This window comes from Arvicanthis niloticus, chromosome 8, assembly GCF_011762505.2.
Source record: "Arvicanthis niloticus isolate mArvNil1 chromosome 8, mArvNil1.pat.X, whole genome shotgun sequence".
NCBI classification, from domain to species: Eukaryota; Metazoa; Chordata; class Mammalia; order Rodentia; family Muridae; genus Arvicanthis; species Arvicanthis niloticus.
Genome location: NC_047665.1, coordinates 16,495,175 through 16,509,900, shown reverse-complemented (window position 1 = coordinate 16,509,900; position 14,726 = coordinate 16,495,175). Strand labels below are relative to the sequence as shown.

Genomic DNA, 14,726 nt, shown 5'->3' with positions numbered 1-14,726 from the left:
AATACTAAAAAGAAAAACATCGTTTAGGAGAACAGTAGAGCAGCAGTTCTGGAAAATTCAGCTCCACTTCTAACTCAGTACAAAAATGTAGACTGGTAAATACTAACCAACCTGAGCAGTGCAGCCAGCAACACTTCAAGGCTCCAGACAACTTCTCAAACAGGCATTAATTACCATGCTAAAGTTTCCTCTTTGCTCTCTCTTTGTAACTCTGTATCAAGACTTCATGTTTCCACTGGCTCCCTGCTGCGGAACTGAACACCGTTACCTTGATGTGTTCCCTACCTCCTCCACTCTCCCCCTGCCTTTGGAAAGCAATGGCCTCCAGAGGAGAGTTCTCAGGACCTTCCTCTGCGTAACAACTCTTCCTTCGCATTCTAATGTGTACCTGAGTCCTGCACTTCAGTTAACTACACAGAGCCAGTTACGGGTAGAGAATGAAAGACAAGCCAATACCAAAACCTACTCCATTAAAAACCTCTCAGCACAACTTCAACTACAAACCTTGAGATTTAGTGTTCTTAATTTATGTATGTATATACGCTGCTGTGTTTCTGAGCCTTTATGTGCATGTGGGTGCAGGTGCCTATAGAGGCCAGAAGAGGGCGTCAGGTCACCTAGCACTCCAGTTACATGCAGTTGTGACCCATCCGATGTGGATGCTAGAAATGAACTCTGGCCTTCTGCAAGAACTGTGTGTGTGTGTTTCTAAATTTTTAATTGTATTTTAAAAGACTTATTATTTTTAGTTATGTGTATGTGCAAATCTGTGTGGAGGCATATACATGTGTTTATGTACCCGAGGAAGCCATAAATACCATACCCCACTGGAGCTGAATTGCCAGTCAGCTGTGAGCTGTCTCAAGTGGGTCTTGGAAAACCAAACTCGGATCATCTGGAATATCAGAAGCCACTCTGGCCCCTCATGTCTTTAGTTTTTATCTATGTGTATGTATGTATGTCTGTGTGAGCATGTGCACACAGTTGCCCCAGAGGGCCACAGAGAAACTCACACCTCGTGGAACAGAAGTGACAGGTGACTGTTTTCTACCCAACATATGTGCTGGCAAGCAAACTCAGATCGATTAGCAAGCGTCTTAGCTGCTGAGCTATCTCTGTGACCGCCCTCAGCTACAAACCCTTCAGCATTCTCCTAGCTGAGCTAGTGAGGTGGGTGGGTCGGAAGAGCATCAGTTTTGGAAGGCTTTATTTTTTTTAACCTTTTCCAACAAACACAAAGCTCTGTGGCTATACTCAGTGCTCAGGATAAATCTATGCATAAAAGTATTCAAAACAGAATACCTGCATAGCTCATCACCATTCACCCACCCTCCTTCTCCTCTGAGTCTCCCAGCTTGAGGGATGGGAATGTCTGTCACTGGTAATGGGTGTACAGTCTAGGGAGTGTCTCCCAGAAAAAAAGTCAACTGCAAAGGGCAACGCTTTAGAGAGTAGCAAGCAGATGCTTTCCTCAAGCTACAGCAGCAAAGCTCTCCATACCTACAGACCAGACTCAAAGACCACAGGGAGCCAGAACCTCCACGGGCTTAAGGAAGAAAAAGGACAAAGGCCTGTAATTCCAGCTCTGAGGAAGTGAAGGCAGTAGGCTCTGAAGTTCAAGCCAGCCTTGGCTATATAGAGAGAGCTCAAGGCTAGCCCAGGCTATGTGAGACACTGTCCAAAAAGTATATAAACCAGTGTAGAGGCGCAAGCACACACACACACACACACACACACACACACACACACACACCCTGAGTTCATCCCATAACAGAAGACAGTAAAGAATAGCGGGGATCACTTCTGATTTTTGGCTGAGATCAAGCGTAGAAATAAGAGGGATTAGCTAATCTGAGGGATTAGCTACAGTTTGGTAAGGCTGTAAAGAAACCCTCAGAACAATACAAGCCGGGTTAGCTGCAAGTGCAGATTGCTCGTAGAGAATTTCATTACCAGCACCATGTCCATCGGCTCACAACCACCCATCACTCCAGACCCAGGGCATCTGGCGCCCTCTTCAGGCCTCCTCAGGTACCTGCACAGACTACCACACATACATATAATTAACAACAGTAAACAACTCATTCTTCTTTACAAAGAAATAAGGAAGGAAGGGAGGGAGGGAGGGAGGGAGGGAGGGAGGAAGGAAGGAAGGAAGGAAGGAAGGAAGGAAGGAAGGAAGAAAGAAAGAAAGAAAGAAAGAAAGAAAGAAAGAAAGAAAGAAAGAGAGGGTGGTGGTCTGAACTTTTAATCCTAACATTTAGAAGACAGGAGAAGACAGATCTCTGTGAGTTCAAGCCCAGCATGAGTTTCAGGCTACACAGTAAGACCTTGGGGGAGGGGGCTTCAGAGCAAGTTAGCTTTTATGGCAACAGCTCTGAGAATGGTATTCTGTCCAGCCTACATAATGTTTCATGCCTTATCGCACAAAACAGCTACACACACACACACACACACACACACACACACACACACACAAGATGGCATCTAATTAGAAGATTCAAATAAATACTTTTCATAAATGTCCTGTAGGCACACAGGAAAAGCACCTTTCCAGCTGCGGAAGGAGACAGAGCATCTGTAAGCCCCCAGGCCCCAGCAGGCTGGCTGATAAGAAGTTCCGTGTCTGGAGCTGGTGGCTGTCTTATTTCACTTGACACCTTCAAGCCTCAAGTCAGCTACTGCAGATCAATGGAGCCTCCCACCAACAGCCTCCCTGGCCTCCCCAAGACTCCTGACACTCTGACAAGACATGAATTTAAAGGCAGCCCATTTCAGCTGGTTCTCCTGTTGCCTACTTTGTCTGACTCAAGTTCTGTATTTAAGGACTGTATGTGGGTAAATCTGAATGTTAGAACTTGGAAAACAAGAGCAAAAATGACCTTACAGATAGATGATCTAATCCAGACATCAGTTGTACCAACAAAGGAACTTAGAGGCAAAAGTGACCCATTGGTGGCTAGCTCAGAGATACAGGTAATAGCAGCAGTAGTACGAGGCAACACTCAGAATTCTCACTTCACCATAGTGCCATCTGACCACTGGCTGCTCCGTCCTGGGAACACCAGAGAAGACCTGAAGCAGGAAACCGGGGCCCATGAGTCTGAGCCTGGAAAAAAAACCTGTGTCTCCTCACAAGTCAGCATCCAGCAAGTTCACAGAACCTAGGAGACTCACTAACTCTTCTCCCCAACTAAAGGGAAGACAGACACTGAGGGTTTCAATCAGACACACCTGGCTGGAGAGCTCTTGGGTTGTAAAACTGAGCTTGAAGCTTGGCTTGTTAAACTGAGCTACTAGTCTGTGGCAGCAGCTACCCATGGGAAGCAAGTGTCAAGTTTATGAGTTAAGAGAAGTGCAATCTAATTAGGCGTTTTTGATTAAAGATACTTGTTGATGCTGTTAATGCTCTCGAGCATTCAACTAGTTGAACCTTGGGATGGCTACTACCCAGACGTGAACACAGAGGAAGACACTGTCCGCTTTGCTCCTTCCAAATTCCTGGCCTACAGAATCCATGGATGTAACAACATGGCCGTTTCAACATGACGGGAAGAGGCTTATTAGACAGTAGTCACTGGAATGCCCGGGAAGCCCTTTTAAAAAAGTGTCTAAGGTGTACTCTTTTTCACTGTGCTGGTTAGTTCTGTGCTGGTTTGATACACGCTAGAGTCATCTGAGAGGAAGGGAGTCAACTGAGGAAAAGTTTCCATAAGATCAAGCTGTAGGCAGGCCTGTAGGGCACTTTCTTAATTAGTGATTGACTGATTGGTTGATTAATTAATATGGGAGGACTCAGCTCACTGTGGGGGGCTACGCCTGGGCTGGTGGACCTTTGTTCTACAAGAACAAGCTGAGCAAGCCATGGGGAGCAAGCCAGTCAATAAGCAGCACCCCTCCGTGGCTTCTGCATCAGCTCCTGCCTCCAGGTTCCAGTGCTCACTGCCTTAGACCAGAGTCACCTGGGAACTCGTCAGAGATGCAGATGTCTATGTGGACTGGTTCAGAACACATGAGTGACTGAATTTACGTTCCAGTTTTCAGGTTAGACAGAAAGGAGATTTGGCAGAAACGTGCTTTTTGGTTGCTTTTTTCGATGTCCTCTCTTATCTGTGGCTCTACAGAACATCAACTTTTAGCTTCACTATCATGAAAGAGCATAACATGTGGTAAAACGTGTCTAAGACGGTATTTGTGTTAGCAAGCTTGGTGGAAATCCCTTCCGATTCTTTTATTATTTGTGTGCATGTGTGCATTCCACATCAGTGAAGAGGGTCAAGGAGACCAGAAGAGCACATCAGATCCCCTGGAACTGGTGTTACCGGCAGCTCTGGACTGCTATGCTGGAAACCAAACCCAGGTCCTTGGCAAGAGTAAGAGCAGTAAGTACTCTTAACCGGAAACATCTCTCCAGCCCCCCCCCCCCCACATGTCAGTTATGTTAAAGACTCTGAGAAGACACTGTTTATTTATCTGATCATTAAGAGTAATAGCAGTAAGCTCTAAAAATACAGAAATGGCTAAAAGGAGAGAAATTCAACAGACTATTTAGTAAATTTAAAACTAAAACCCATGTAGCATGGCAAAGTACAAATGAAAGAAAAGCTTATCACAAAACTGTAGCTGAAAATATACACATTACACAAGCAAAGGTAAAGGTAGAAAGGCTGGCCTGTCACAACTGCTACTTTTCATTTCTTCTATTATGCTTCTTATAAAGCAAAAGCTATTTGAGTGCTGAGGCGACTCTGTAGGAATACACGAGTTTGCTTTAGTATGAGAAACCTTGGAAGGATAGTTTGGAAAGTGTTTCCACTTTATCAATGACTTTGAACAACCCGTCTCAGGGTAACATGATAGCATTCCTGGTTTCAGTCAAACGAAGGGTCTGGGAACAGCAGTCTCAGATTCCTGAACCTTGATGTTACTGGAGCAAGTCGGCCACTAAAAGGCCAATACTTGAGAGAGGGAGGGGAGTTGGTAAGAAGGAGTCAGGTTTATTGAAGAGTTGGTGCTCTTGAGAAGAAGGGGGCTCCATCCATCTTTCAGGGACTGAAGGGACAGACAGGAAGGGCTTGTGTGGGGAGAGAAAGGAGAAGCAAGGCAGGAGAAGAAATATTGCACTTTACTTGTGGGGATTTAGGAAGCGGTACTTGACTACTGGAAGTAAGTGGCTAAGGGGTGGCCTTGGAAATCAGAGCCCAGCCCGTAGCGCCTGCAGCACTGGGCACACATTCCAGCCCTCGGGAACTCTGCCAAGCCTTCCTCACCACATGGACTGAGACCTTCCGAAACCATTACACAACATAAACATTTTCTGACTTAGGTTGTCCCTGCCAGGTATTCTGTTCATAGCAACTACACAGAAGTGGTTAATACAAGTGATTGGATCGGCGACCTCTTGGGTTCTTTGGCCGGCGTCAGCCTGGGCTGACCGTTACTCAAAGGCCAGTATTTGTGAGACTTACGTTTGCTAGAAGGAATTGGGTTTATTTCAGGCCTGGCAATCTTGCCGGGTTCTGTGAATCTGAAGAAAGAGTTAACTGTTAACATTATGACCGTTTAGGCGGGGCCTCTATTTGGAACTTAGAATTGAAGGTGTTGGGCCAAAGAGGACAGAAGGATTAGTGAGTTCGGACAACTTCCAAGAAGGGCAAAGAGAGTGAGTCTCTCAAGACTCGGGAGAAAGACCAGTCCCGAGTGTCTACACGGGCCTCCCCACTTCCCTGGGGATCTTAAATTGACAAATACTAAACCTGCAACATTTTCCAAATGAAATTTTAGGAAGGATAAGAAAACCTGACTCTGTGTACTGCTCTATCTTGTTGCTGGGTGGTGATGCCACTGATACCAATTCCAAAGAGGAATTTCTTTTTATGTATCTCAAGTGTAAATTTCCCAAAATGTTTTATATTGTGACCTTCTTTTAAAACCCTGTTGATGGATCTCATAGGTAAAACCCGCTTGTTTATTTATTAAACTTTTTTGAAAAAAAATTTTTTGGGGGGGAAGGATCTTGTGTAATTCCAGCTGTGTAGGAGAGGATGGTTTTAAAACTTCCTAATCCTTCTGCCTTTACCCCCAGAGCCCTGGGATTACAGGCAAGTACCACCACTCTTAGCTAAACCAACTCTTGGTTGTTGAAAACTGTTTGCATGCAAGGTTCAGCCCGGTTCCTTATTGGCTTCCCTGCTGTCGGTTCAGGTTAATTTCTCACACTGTTGAGGTTACAATGTGATCTGAGTGTTTCTGTGTGCCTGGCGATTTCTCAGCTATTCCATTTCCTTTGCAGAGAATGTTCTGGAAACAGCTTTAAGTTCTAAACACATAAACACCATCTCTGCTCTGGCTACCAGGAAGATTTGGGGAAAGGCAGCTCTGTATAAATTTGAGAAGCCTTGAAGTCTCTGGGATGCCTACTATTAGAATTAACTTATTTCTGTAAATGTTCCTTGAGACGTGAGTACACGGCATGTATAATCTTTCCTGCCAGTTGAAAACAATCCTCCAACTTTTCCATTTATCTCTCAGATCGCCAGAAGCTGCTAACTGGTGGAACAATACACTAGCCAGCCCAAGTGGTATCATTCTCATTATCTTAGGGATTTTTTAACAGCCCAGTGGGCATATGCCTCACAATTTCTTAATGAAATTTTTGCCACAGTAATAAAAAAAACACGATTAAAGGGGGGCTTCTTCCCTAATGTTGTGTTCTAAACACAACCAATGTGACCTCCATGGATGGAAGTGATTGACAGCCATCCATAGCCACGGCTATGTTCAGTTCCAGCTTTTACCTGTGTTTCTCTTATTTCCCTTTTTCTTGTTGTGATGTAAGTAGGAAGGGAGGGTAGCCAATGTTTTAATAATAGATAATCACACCAGCAGAGAGAATTTACAAATGCTTCCTGGGCTTGGGGGTGGGGGGCAGGAGAAGCTAAGGACTGAGAACAAAGGCAAAGCGCATCCTTGTTCCACAGACACCAGAGACCACATAGGTAAGGCTGTACATCGTAGCCATAAGGAACCAGAACAAGCACAAGGATGCACAGGAGAAGGGGTTGTGGGGGATGGAGACAGACGGAAGGAGACAGACAGACTAATTAGCATCCTCAGACAGAACTTCCACAACAAACAATCAGGTGCTATTTTTAAAAATAGTCCAAAAAAAGGTTCTCTTGGAAATTATATAATTACAAAAGAAAAAAAATGAGCCTAAGTTTTGGAAGATAAGTGGAAGAATCTCCCAGAAGGCAGTGGGGTACCCTCAGCACTCTGAAGGCAGAAGGGGCCTGAGTTCAAGGCCAACTGAGCTCCAGGGTGAGTTCTGAGCCAACCTGGGTAACACAGCAAAAGCATCTCAAAAATCAAAACTAAGCCAGTGCGGGAATGGTCCAGAGAAGCAGTGTTAGAATTAAAAAGTAAAAACCAGAGCCTACAATCTTAATAAGCCTGTGTTTTGTTTTGTTTCCAAATTAGATGTTTGTGACTCACTGGTGAGTTGTGAAAGTCCCAACCACCATTTTTAAATGAATTAGAAGAGAAATAAAATGGCCGTTGCACATTAAGGGTGTACTTATATGAGCCCTTAGAATACATGTATACACTCAGGTTCAGAACAGAAATTCCAGTCTGAAATATGGGCTTAACCACAATAAAACTGGGTGGGGAGCCAGTCTAGGGATCAAACCCAACTGTGGCTTGCATCACAAAAGCCAAGCAAGTGCCCTACTGCTGGGCCATATCCCTCACCACCTTTCAGGTTGGTTTTGAGGCAGAGTCTCAAGTTAGGCTAGGCTGGCAAGGGAAGTCACTCTGATCCACAACGGCCTCAAAGGCAAGGTGATCCTCTCTCTCCCTTGGCCTCCTAGGTGCTGGATCACAGTTATAAACCACCACACCCAGACCCCACCTCCCCAAATAATGTTTAAATCTCTTACACCAGAGAATTTCTTTTAGTCTTCTTTTTTAAAATGAGATTTCAATGAACCTTTATTTTAAAACAAATTAGAAATGTTGACAGCTAATGACATCCTTCTGTCATGCTCCTTCCAACTCCAGTATCATGCAAGAAGAATATGCCCTCCTCCTGCAAGCGAAACCTAAACCTTATCTTACGTTCATGTAACCGCCTTGGTAATAAAGCCAGAGAGGGAGGTAGTAGCTCAAAAGTGACCAGAACTCAGGTCCTCAAAATTGTAACATGGGAGGCCGCTGTCTCTTAGACGTCTTGCTAATTTTGTATGACTGTCGGTAATACTTAGAAACCTCTTGAGCAGAGAAACTATTCTGGAAATATCCTTCATATGATGTGTGAACTGGAAAACACACTGCAGTCGGCTAAGGAGTGTTCCCACCTGGTCCTCCTTCCTATGTCTCCTTCCTGTGTTTACCACGGTCCACTGTGTGTGCAGTATGACAAAAACAGGTAGAAAATGAACAATGAACAACTTCAATGATGTCTTATTAAGGCCCATAGTCCACCCAGTTTTCCTTTGTTGTTATTTCTCAAGACTGGGTTCCTCTGGGTAACAGCCCTGGCTGTCCTAGAGCTTGCTCTGTAGACTAAGCTGGCTTCGAACTGGAAGAGATTGTCCTGCCTTTGCCTCCAAGTGCTTGGACTAAAGGCCTGTGCTACCATATCAGCTTTTTTTTTTTTTTTTTTTTTTTTTTTTTTTTTTTGACAGACTCGCACTATAGTTCTCAAAAGTCTCCCACTTTCCAAGGTCTGGGATCATAGGGCCAGTTAATGTACCCCTGCTCCCTCTTGATGGGAATGGAAACGAGCTTCATTATGGTGCCTGATTTCCAATTTACTGACATAAAATTATATCTCATAAAATTAAATACAATATCTCCCAAGGAACGTACGTAAGAATCCGATCCATACCCCAAGGACATGTAACTTTAAAAAGAACTCTTATCATCCAGGGTAGATGTAAAACACAAATGTGTCTTCCTATATTGATATTAAAAGATATCAGAAGTCACTTAAATATGTATAAGCAAGATGCACGCTTCTGTGTGTGTGTACAGATACGTTCCTATACTTTCAGGAACGTGAGTCATAAACCAATGAGAACAGAGACAGGCATGATGGCACAGGCCTGTGATTCAGCCCTTGGAAGACAAAGGCAAGAGGGTTGAGGGTTCAAGGACAGCTGCTCCTTCTTAGCATGTTCAAGGCTGATGTGAGCTGCATGAGGCTTCGTCTCATAAAAAGCAAATGAGTAAAACAAAATAAGGAAGGAAAGAGAACAAGAAGGGGAGCCTGCTGCCAACAGGGGTGAGAAGACGAGTCTGCGTGGCAAACCGCATGACATACTCCACACACATGGCAAACGGGATTCTCAATCTGCACCCAAGGAAAACTGCTGTGTCAGCACGTCCCATTCCTCACCCCACATTCTGACACAGAGAACTGCCCGGAAGCAGTCTGTGGCAGGAATGTTTTCACTTCCCTTAATAAAGGACTTTGACCTCACCTTACAAAGTGAGCGACCCGATGCCAGCTGCCTCTGCAGACTGACTACCCTGGATGGTAGCTCTAGCTCCTGTCATATGACAGCTGTTATGCACCAGGTGCACTATGGGGCCTTGGGCACGAGGGGAATCAATACAAGATACCTGCCTTCAGGGAGTGCACATCCTCCAGCAAGACAGAAGTGGGAAATTTACAAATAATACAGTGTACGGAAAGGCAAAGCATACACTTCTGCAATTACCACAGTGCATTTAAAATATTTTTCCTCTTTCTTCTTCTCATGACTCTTCAAGGTGAGGGCCTCTGGCATAAGTGCGGACCTGCAGTTGTCTTGGGTTCCCCTGGGTCAAGTCTGGCCCCAGCAGGAATTTTATGTGTGCTACAGCATCACAAGACACAAATCATGTAGGCCTGTATCACTGTAGACTGACAAACAGTACATGGATCGGCTATTAACCTGGACCTATGCAGTGTTCTAGTGCTGGAATTTCAGCATCAAGACAAACATCCTTAGTCTGAGAAGTCCTCTGATCTTTCAGTCTTCACTAACGCAGTCCCATAAAAGAAGGTATGAAAGCAAAGCCTGTCTCTTTTCCTAGAAGCCGATGGATTTATTCTCCCTTGTTCTTATTGGTAACACTGAAGACTTTGACCCAGTAACTCTGAGCGTCTATGAATGCGTGGGTAATCTTTTGCAACCTCAGAAAAAAACACTACTTCTCAGTCTGACAAGTTGCCAGTATTTATTTAAGGACCTCTCACTTTTCAGACCTAAGAATTCCCAGGAGATTTCATTACAGTCTCGGTATTCTACCCACTCACCCTTGCCCTGCTCTGAGCTCTATCCAAAAAACACGGACAACACAAGTGAATTGCAAATATACCATAAAGCACAGTTGTGATTACCAAGCCACAGCCCAAGGGAGGAATTGTTTCTATTTTTAAACGTGCTGTTGCTTTAAGGGGGAAGTTCCTTCAAGAAATATGAAACCAAGCTGCAGAGTGGACATCAAAACATACTTGGTGTCTTCATTCTGGCAAAGATGGTCATCCTAACCTGAACGGAGCACCCTTGTGTTGACTCCTCTCAGGTCTGGAAACGGAACAGCCAGTGAGTCCACGGGCAGACCCAGAGAGAGCCCATCAACCACACAAAGAGTTGGATCTGTCAGTCCACAACATGAGAGCACCCCACAGTTCAAGTCGATTCTTCCAGCTCCAGACAGGGGTCTACCAGAGTCAGCATGCCAATGGATAAATGTCCAGGTCACTCTCCCCACAAATCCTCACTTGAAATGATCTAACACAGTGGCCCTAAGAACAACCAAGTGACAGTTTAGCATTTACCACCAACTATCCAGAGTTACTGATTCTCTTCAAACCCCACAAAGCTAAACCTTTTCCTATACACGAAAGTCAAGGCTTTACTTCATTGGACAGTAGGTATCAGTGGTGTTCCCTAGGTTTTAAGAATGGCAAAAAGAGAAGATGGCATTGGTTGGGAGCACATGCTCAACCTGCCTACTGATCTGGGCTCCACCCACCCAGGAGCTCAGAATGAATGAGTGAGTGGATGAATGAATGAGCATACTCACCTACTCACATACATATACACAAACAAACACATACACTGTTAAAAGTATTAAAAGAACAGGGGAGCGTCATAAGCAACACCAAACCAGGGAAACCGAAGCCTTGGCTTCCTAAGAAAAGCTAAGATAGTCTACCTGTTCTCCAGGATGCCTTGGAGAACCAGAGCCAAAGAGACAGTCTTCTGAAATAATATACTAAGATCCAGTTTTGAAAGAAAAATAAAATAGCGATATGACATAGGCATCTACTTAATCTTCAGTTTATTCAACAAATTTACTCATGCCCACCATAAAATATACCACCTACACCATATCCATATGCCGAAAAATACTGTAAGATATTTTAACGTGTCCAAAAATACTGTCCAAGGATACATCCGTTACTGTGTGTAAAGATACATATGTATCTATAAAATAACTTAGCCATTAAGTTACTATAAAAATCTGCTATAGTGACTATAAGCCACTACAAAAATCTGCTAGGAAATGCAGAATGTTTGCAAAGTCAGTGGAACATGCTGGGCTCAATACAAAATGGAAAGAATCCCCATTCTTATCCCTCGTATCAATCTTACCCCCAAATTTAGCAAGGCTGGGCTGCAATGGAGCTTGATTATAGAAGGAAGCAGCTGCCTCGGTTAGCAATAAAGTAACAAACCCTACTTCACAGTCAGTCTTCAGGGAAACTCTACAGAGCAAAACCACTCAGTACTAGCTCATCAATCAACAGGTGACTTCCAGACAAACTCATACTCACTTCCAAGCCGAATCAGAATCTCGGTTTTCTTTTTTTTCTTTTCTATTTTTATTAAGCTCCTACAATGCCATACTGAATGAATCCCAAACAATTTCTTCTCAGAGGCTTACCATAAAAATGCCAAATATTCACATTATTTTGGGGCATTTTCCCATACCATTGCATGGAACACAGTAGAATTAATAAGGATCCCACAGTTACGACTTTTCAAATGCAAATGCCTTGCCATCTAGAAAATGCAGCCCCTTTTAACATCCCCCATCCCAGTGTCTAAACAGCTCCGGATCAGGACTCTGTTTGTTTTCTTGAAAATCAAAATTCCCGCATTACTTTCAGACACCACCTCAACTCACCACCTTCAACACCCTAAAGATTTTAAATGACCCAGCCTTGTGCTAACGTGTTTGCTTTATAGGCTCCCAGCCCCCCATTTCATATACAACATCCCTAAGTAGTTCTGTTAAATGGGGCAAACAACCTAAGAATCGCGGGAGCTGGACTCCATCAATAGGGCCTTGGGTTGGTCATTTGCACGCTTCAGACATCGGTTTTCCTATGTGTAAGATGTGGCCTGGGCTACACATCTCCATCCGGTCCTTTCACGTTCTAGGAGCCTGGAAGCCTGGAGTGCTGACTCTGGCCAGGGTTCCCTGCCTGGGAGACATCGCTCTGGATGAGAGGGGACAAGAAGTGATGTGCACACAGAGAGGAGGGGACCCTGCACTTGCAACCGCTTCCCATATGAGCGTGGGACAAACTTGAAGCCACCCTTGCTAACAATGGGACAGCGCACTCGGGTTTTCCGGGCTCAAACTTGGCAGGAGCCGGCGGGGTGGGATTTACCTTTCTCCCTGCTTGGTGTTTGAAGGAGGAGGGTGCAGGACCGTCTGGTTCCCTTCCATCTCCACCACGCACTTAGTGTTCAGTTCCAGCTCTGAAAGCACAGGGGAAAGGCGATGTTGCAAAGTGGAGCATCCGCGGCCACAGCCGGCGCGCGTGGCTCGGTCCCGGCAGGCAGGGAGACGGCGCCCCGGGCACATAGTGGCCGCGGCCAGAGCCTGGGCGCCGCCTCCACCCGGGGCCACGCCGGGCCACCCCGGTGTCCCCGATCCCCGGCCGCCCTGCAGTTTGCAAAGTTGCCCCCCGCCCTCGGCCGGAGCAGAAATGCAAAAGGAGCTGAGAAAAGCGGCTCACCTCTTCGGTTCATGGGCCGGACCCGGACGGCAACTTTTACCTTCGTATCCGACATGTTGGCGGCGCGCAGCTCCGCCCGACGCGGCCCCTTCAAGCGCCGCGCCGCCGCCGCCGCCGCAGCAGCAGCCGCGCGCCCCCCGAGCGCGGCCGCCGCCGCTCCGCCGAGAGCTCCGAGACGCAGCGCCGAGGCGCGCGGGCCATCCCGGGGGAGCGCGACGCGGGGCACGGTCGGGCCCGGGGAGGGGCGGGCGCGGGGCGGGGCGCGGCGGCGGGAGGAGGCCGCGGGCCCAGGCGCCGCTCTAGCCGCTCGGGCCGGGCCGTGCGCGCAACACCGCGGCCCCTCGCGGCCGCCGGGGGCCGGGCAGCGTCGCCATCTTCCGCTCCGGGGGCCGCGCCCGGGCTGTAAGGCCGCTGCAGACCGGGAAGGGGCGCTTTACAAAAGGCGAGCGGCTCCGGCCTCTGGGCAGCCGGGACCCGGGAAGGGGCGCCCTGCAAAGGCGTTCGGGCTCCGGGCTGCTGGGCCTGGAGAAGGAGATTCTTGCTTTCCCTGCTCCAGAACCTGCGGGGACCTCACAGACACCTCCTGGAGCTCGAGTCACCTTCAGGGGCCGATGTCACCCACACAGCCGGGGCCCTGGGGCGGTCTGAGGGGCTTTGGAGAGGGTGCGGGGTGCGCAGGCCTAATGCACGCCATCCTTCCGCCTCCACCGAAATCCACAGCGCACCGCCCCTCGGCGCCCCGCACCGAGCTTTGCAGCGGTGTATTGAGCTCTTTGTAGGGAGCCGAGGCTAGACATGAATTTGAAATGGACCACCAAAACCGTGTGTTTGTAAATACGGCGCTCATTTTCTTTCCCTTGCGCCCTTGTAATGGGAGGGTCTAAAGGGCCGGGAGGGTTCATTAACTCTTACGTAAGAATGGAACAGCAGAGCTGAGCCGCGCTTCTGCCCAAGGCAGACCTCCCTGCCTGGGCGGAACTGAGGGAAGCAGATTTACTCTGTTTGGTTCAACAAGTGCTCGAGGGCGGCGCTTACTTTGTGCCAGGCGTTTGGAAACGTGCACAAGTCTAACAGTTTGGATCCGGGGAATCTCGCCATTGCGTGAAGTTCCAAACTCACTCATTCATGAACTGCTTTATGGGGAGTTTTATGGAGTGCTTACTGCGGGCGATGCTGTAGAGACCACACAAGCAGGAACAACTTCCTTGGCTCCGGTCTCCAGAGGCCACACTGAGGGCGGGGAGATACTTATTATGGTAAACCACGTGTAGCAGGTGGTCTAAATATGAGGGATTCAGTCTGTCACCAACTGGTGCCCTGTGATGCGACTGACTTGCACATGCGGTCTACCGCTGTACCACTGAGTAAGGAGTAACACCTCCAGCTCCCAGGAAGCCTGACTTCAAGCAGTGCTTCCGCTGTTGTTCCTCAGTGTCCCTCACCTTGATTCAGGTGACCAACGAACTCAGGTCACCTCGGAGGGTCATACAGCAGTCTACCTCCTGGGTTCCTGGTGCTACATGCCCACTCTGTCTCTCCACTCAGCTCTTCAAATCTCTCTCTCTCTCTCTCTCTCTCTCTCTCTCTCTCACACACACACACACACACACACACACACACACACACACACACACACACACGACAGACAGTTCTGTAGGCTTTTGGCTAGAGGCCCTGAGCTATTTCTTCAACAGGATTC

At 47.0% G+C, this 14,726-nt stretch overlaps 1 protein-coding gene across 6 annotated transcripts in view; it reads right to left on the bottom strand.

Annotated features, from left to right (window-relative positions):
* The window catches only part of Kif13a (kinesin family member 13A), a 181,131-nt gene extending 167,913 nt beyond the window's left edge, over positions 1 to 13,218 (bottom strand). For 5 of the 6 annotated variants that reach the window (XM_034509711.2, XM_034509713.2, XM_076939090.1 and 2 more), the window contains exons 1-2: positions 13,028 to 13,217; positions 12,677 to 12,767 (exon numbers count right to left, since the gene is read on the bottom strand). In XM_034509711.2, coding sequence (XP_034365602.1) covers positions 12,677 to 12,767; positions 13,028 to 13,082 — 146 coding nt within the window. In that variant the 5' untranslated portion in view covers positions 13,083 to 13,217. Of the gene's footprint in view, positions 1 to 12,676; positions 12,768 to 13,027 lie in introns of all 6 variants that reach the window. The other variant, XM_034509712.2, reaches the window with a different exon arrangement.
* Between the last annotated feature and the right edge of the window lie 1,508 nt (positions 13,219 to 14,726).